Source organism: Moschus berezovskii, chromosome 5, assembly GCF_049115385.1.
Source record: "Moschus berezovskii isolate FMDL1 chromosome 5, NW_MosBer_1.0, whole genome shotgun sequence".
NCBI lineage: Eukaryota > Metazoa > Chordata > Mammalia > Artiodactyla > Moschidae > Moschus > Moschus berezovskii.
In genome coordinates, this window is record NC_142464.1 from 64,719,339 (window position 1) to 64,725,766 (window position 6,428).

Genomic DNA, 6,428 nt, shown 5'->3' on the forward strand with positions numbered 1-6,428 from the left:
AAGCCTGGAAAGAACCTGATGGAAGAGTGGTTAAGGAAATGGTGTGAAGGGAAATTATTTGATAAAAAACACTGTGGGGATGGCACCCATCAAGCATGGTGGAGAGAGATTCTATAAGAAAGTGATTTTGAAATGAAAGTGAGATTTTGAGAACTCAGGTCAAATGGCTTTGGGGAAAGTTAGGAAGAAGAGCCACTGGCTAATTGAAACATAGTAAGAGTGAGATTGAGACTTGATTGACACTGCTGTGGAAAATTTTAAATTGAACTCAGGAAACAGACTTTTTAATGACTTTGTAAGCTGCTAAAGACTTAAAGTGTGTGCAAAACATAGAACTTGAGGATCACATTCTGTTTCTTTTATAACCTGGGATATCCCAGTAGTTGATTGCCATGTAAGTAAGACAGAATTGATGGCTGACAAATTGAGAACACTGAAAGCTAAAGAGGACAGCAGATTTTAAGGAGGATGCAAGCCCCTTATTGACATATAGAGCTGATTGTTACGGGTAGAATGTGTTCAGAGGCAGACATGATGGAATGGTGTGGGCATCAAAGGACTTGCTGTATTAGGAATGGGGCAAGAAGCATATTAAGCAGGAGCAAAGGAATAAAAGCTGTGGAGGTCTAGGGGGCAGTGATGAGCAATAATACTGAGCAGGTGAAGCCAAGGAGACAGAATAATTCTGGCTGGTGATGAAATGTAAGGACTGGCCATGAAAGTCAGTTTCTAGTACGGAATCATCACACAGGTCAGTGATGTTGACAAGATTTAGGAATGAGGAGGTCAGAGGTACAAATAGTTATCAACAGGATTGCTGGTGACGGGGCCTGCCAATGGCAAGAGACAGATGATACAGTCAGGGAGAAGAAGGCCTACCCACATAGCATGGGCATTAAAGTGAATATATTGCAGCAAGCGGAATGTTGGTATGAAAGTGACAGTGGACAGGATGGGTGTGTTGGCTCCATTTCCTGAGTAGCTTTCACAGAAAAGTGGTATGATTTATAGTGTAAAAGCAGGTGCAATCTATGTGAGGAGGTAGATAGAAAAAAGTGAAAGGTGGCAGACAGCTCTTTTCTGATACCAAATCAGGGAAACTGGTGCAGACTTTTGCATGAGTGAGAGAAAGTGGCTGTGATGCAGGTTAGAACTGACATGAGGAAGGAGAGAGATGGTGGGGTCTGAGGGGTTTTCTGAGAGTGAGGGCTACACAATAAAATAAGTAACAACAACAATAGAAAATTAGAATCATACATTTAAGTGGTAGCAGGAGTCACAGGTAAGGAAAAGGGTAAGCTGAACATATAGGATATATTCAGAGATGTTTATGGTTCTAAATAGTCCAGAAGCCAAGGGAAGGACATGCAATGGACCTTCTCTAGAACTCATCTTTGGAGAGTGGATCTTGATGAGTTTGTGTCTTTGTCTGTGTGTGTGTGTGTATGTATATGTATATATGTATGTCTGTAGTTGGGGGACTGGGGTGTGAAGATTGCCTAACTGCTGCTATAATTTATGTATTGCTGCTGCTAAGTCAACTTCAGTCGTGTCCGACTCTGTGTGACCCCATAGACAGAAGCCCACCAGGCTCCCCCTTCCCTGGGATTCTCCAGGCAAGAACACTGGAGTGGGTTGCCATTTCCTTCTCCAATGTGTGAAAGTGAAAAGTGAAAGTGAACTCGTTCAGTCATATCTGACTCATAGCGACCCCATTCAAATATGGTTGGGGACCTGAGCGTCAGGATCATGTGGGTGCTTGTTAAAAATGCTGTTTTGCCCATATCCTAGTCTTATTTAGACTATCCAGGGTAGGGACATGAGCACCATGTTATCAAGCCCTCCTTGATCTCAGGGAAGTTAACATTGGAAAAGCATTCCTAACCCTCTGAAATAGTTGGTTCCCTCAGAAGAAGATCCCAAAGGCTCTCAGCTGTCTGTCTGGGTGGGCTGACATCTTTCTGCTGCTGAGAGGCCAAACCAGAGACTGAGTAGGTTTCCTGTGAAGAGGTGGAGGGTTGGATGAGCACATCCCCCAGGAAAGGGTTCTAACTCTGAGTGTCCCCCGTTTGCCTGGCAGAAGCCCTGTGGGAAAACTTGCTCTACTGGCTGGCAGATGAGCTCTCCGAGGAGAATGTCCTGTGTCTCTCCTCCTCACTCCCTCTTCGCCGCAGCACCATTCAGCTCATCAAACTGAAGAACCCTGATGATCTCACAGAACAGACCCATGAACTTCTTTGTTTTTGGAAAAGATCACTCCCAAATTCTACCGACAAACTTCGCCTCCTGGCTCGCCATCTCCGCAAGATCGGCAGGAATGATCTTGCAGAAGAGCTCAAATTCAAGTGGGAAAATAAAGTGTTCACTGAACCACAGCAGTGGTCTGAGGTGGCCAAATTAAGCCCCACTGCTCTTGCTTTAGCCCTAGAAAAAGGGTCGTAGTTGGTTTGAAGATGGTTTCTGTTAACATTTTACTAGCAGTTTTCCAGTAATGTTGTTTAAAGTGAACTGTTTGATAGATGCAATATTGAGACAAGCACAGAAGCACTAATCAGACCATAAAAAGCATCTGCAGGTTTGAGTCCTTGCTCAGGGTTCAGTAATGTATGTTCTGCAAGATTGTCTTAAGCCAAACTTAATAGCATTTTTAATAGAGTTTGCCCTGTGTATATTTTGATCGCTGAGGTAGCATGTTAAGTGTAAAGGAAAGACAATACATATATATATGTATATATATATGATATACAGAATTCCTTTTTATTATTATCTACATAAAAGTAAACTAGTCACTCAGAACTCCAAGTAGCTAATTCACATTCTAGGTATACTGTGGAGCCCACAAGTAACAATGCAAAATAAATTAGGCCGCAGAGGCCTGATGTTGATGATAGAAAATCACTTTCAAAAAACAGCCAAGGTTGAAATAAATTAAAAATAGACTAACACTTCAGCCATTGACTGCCACAGTTTTTTAGTAAGATACAGCCTAGAATCTGGAAAGCCTCATGTTTTATTGTTAGTGAAGTGAGGCAGCAGCGAGATGATGGAATAGTGGTGTCTTTTGTACAGATTTAGGAAAACAACCTGCTACTAAACCAGTTTGACAGAAACCTTATTACATAAGCCCTATAGGATCATTTTTTAAAAAGCCTTAAAAAGGAAAAAACTAAAAGAAAAAATAGTAATAATTACCTAAGCCGCTCCATCATTGATAATCCATGTTAACATTTGTATTTATACTTTGAGGCTTTGGTAACCCTAAAGCACTTTAGCTCCCAAAACAGTGTGACATGATGGTTCATTAGATTCATAATGCCAGTTCACTAATGGAAGACCATAGGGCCTCGGATTGCAAATACCAATAACTATTAGTTTCGATTATGGGAACAACTGAAAATTAATGAAATTATATGAAAAATTAAAGATTTATATGGTTCTCATTTTTAAAGACAGGATCTCATTCTATAAACTAACCAGAGACTTAAGATATCTGTATGGTTATATGTTAAGAAAGAGAGAAGTCCAATTTTCAAACACATTCCTACCAAGAAACCTTATAACAGTCAAGATTTTTTTTATTATTTTTACCTGTTTCCAGAAAAATGCAATATTTTCCATGTGCTCTGGGAATGAAGGAAACAGACTGAAGTGTTCATTGTTTTTCCTGACTTCAAAGTAACAGAGAGTCAATAAAATTAGAGTTGCCTCTTATTCCACCACTAGAGATTACTATTATGAAAGTGTTTTCTTCCAGTTTTCTTTTTTCCTTGATGGAAACGTTTTTACTTTTATGTGTACAGATGTATCAATATATAAATACACCTATGTGCATGCATATGCACACACACACGCTAACACACACAAATCTCTTCACACACCCTCCTCACTCACCCGCGGGTCTTACTCACCCGCCTCCTTCTCACTCATACACGTGTCACACACCCTATGTCCTCACACCCCCAAGAGGATACTCACTCATATAAATGCACATGTGCCCTCCCACACACCTGTCACAAACATGTCTGCCCCTTACAGGAGCAGAAGCTCTCCTCCGCCTGTACATTCTCACACGCGTTCACACACTCTCACACACAGCCTCCCACACTAACACACTTTTTCACATACAACTCCCCACCGCAGGCAACCTTACACACATACCACCTCAGATCCACTTGTGCACTCTCACACACGTGCTTTCACTAATGCATCCACACCTCCCTCCCACAACTCATACACACACACGCTCATTCATACCCCACAGATATATCCACAAATGCACCATCTCACATTACCTGTATACCTTCACATCCACACTCACACATACCCACCTGCACTGTCTCTCACACACACACATAAATTCCTTTACATTCATAACCTCACAGGCACACATCCCTTCACACACTCTGACGCATATTTTTCCCTAGAATTAAAAAACTTGTATATTCTTGCAACAGTGTAATGATACAGAGGTACACAGAGCACAGAATGGGACTTCCCTGTAACCCTCCTCTCCCTTAGGCAATCAGAGGAATCACCAGTCCCGTGTGCGCCACACCCACACCCTACCCTAGCACCCTGTGCTCCATCTGGTGGCTGCCCTCTAAGGAACACCACCATGACATTTTGGCTTCAAGGTTAACAGGGAGCCCCAGTGGGAGGCTGGGAGGATGGAGGAGAATGAGTTAAATGTTTCCTTTCTTCCTCCCTTGAATTCACTGCAGCCGGGCTGCATCTTCACCCAAGGGCCACTGACCCACTCCTCCATGAAAAGCTGTCCTGGCACTGGGAGCCTCTCCTGCTCATGTCTCATCAGGTCTGGGGTAGTAAAGACTCTATTGCATCACTGTCCTTTGTGGTCCCCCACACCCTGCCCAGGCTTTTAAGACAAAGCCTCCTCTAATTATCCTAATTTGAGTATGTCATATGTTTCCTATTGAGATCCTGACTGATATTTCTCACAGCAACTTTTTTTCTTTTTGCAGAATGGGGATCATCTATTATATATAGTTTTAAATGTTATTATCTTTTATTAAATTAGGAGCATTTCCCAATATCTTTAAATGTTTTAATAACTATCTCACTTCACAGTCACAGCATAACTTAATTTTAGTATTATCCATTTTTAAAAAATTTAAAAAGTGGAATAATACAGTGTATATTCTTTTATGTCTGGCTTTTGAATTCAAATTTACTTTGTTGAAATTCATTCATGTTGTTTGTGTGGCAATAGCTTGCTCCTCATTAATAAATACTATTCCATTATATGCAGATACTATACATTATATATCCATTTCACTGTAACGAGGCATTTCAGTAGATTCCAGTTTGCACCTCTCATGAACAGGGTTTTTATTAACTTTCTATAGATATCTATTGGTGAACATATATATTAATTTCTTCTAAGCATGTACTTAAGTGGACTATAATTGGTTACCCTAATTCATTTATCCTTTCTTCTCTTGTTGGATATTCAGATGATTTCCTTCTTTTCAAAAAATGATGGATGATCATTTTCTACATGTGTATATAAATTATTTCATTAGGATACATTTTTGGAAATGGTATTACTTACTAGGAAAACTTTTAAGGCTCTTGATACACATTGCTAAGTTGCCATTTATATTCTAATTGTCAGGTTATGAAGATTCATAGGAAAACAGCATATTTAAGTATATTTATATACATTAATTGCTTTGATTAATTAATAAATTCATTAATTGACTAATTGATCACTTTTCTATAAATTCACATTAATTTATATAAATTAATCACTTTGAGGTAAATAACATGAAATTCTACATCCTAGGTAAGCCTTTGGAATTCTTCAATTGCTCTATTGGAAAAAAAGATGTCAGCTTAAATTTTTTACAATATTTCTTCTACGAATGAATAAATCATATCCTATTGTCATTGCCAGTTTTAAAAAAAAGTATATGAAGGGAAGTAATATAGCAGGCATGGGCAGATTCCAGAATGTCAGAGACCTTAGCAAATATTGCTCATTTTTAATGAAAAAATGTAAAATCCATTTATTCAGTATATATGTACTGAATACAAACCCTGGGTCAGGCAATCTGTTTAATGCCAGGAGCAAAGAAATAGAGTAAGAGACAGTCCCCTGGGTTATGCTTTATGGGTTAAAAAAAAAAGAAACAAGGAATGAGATCAATATATTATTCATTGCCTGTAATGAACCAGGCTCTTTTGGCTTAGTCTTTTGCAAGTATTTACTTCTTTAGTTCTTCCAGTGCCCTAAAAGGAAGGTACACAGCCCAGTTCTACAAGAGAGGAAGTGAGATTATAAAGATTGAGTGCCTTAATTAATGTCACAATTGAGTGACATAGGATCCAAAGGTAGGTTGTTGGCTTGGCTCCTACCACATCATGTTGCTACTAACCTGAGAATAAAGAAGGGAAATGGATATATC

At 39.5% G+C, this 6,428-nt stretch overlaps 1 protein-coding gene across 1 annotated transcript in view; it reads left to right on the forward strand.

Annotated features, from left to right (window-relative positions):
* DTHD1 (death domain containing 1) overlaps window positions 1-5,828 on the forward strand; it is a 94,994-nt gene extending 89,166 nt beyond the window's left edge. The window contains exon 10 of the mRNA XM_055434995.2: window positions 2,081-5,828. Coding sequence (XP_055290970.2) covers window positions 2,081-2,442 — 362 coding nt within the window. The 3' untranslated portion in view covers window positions 2,443-5,828. The remainder of the gene's footprint in view (window positions 1-2,080) is intronic.
* Window positions 5,829-6,428: the final 600 nt, after the last annotated feature.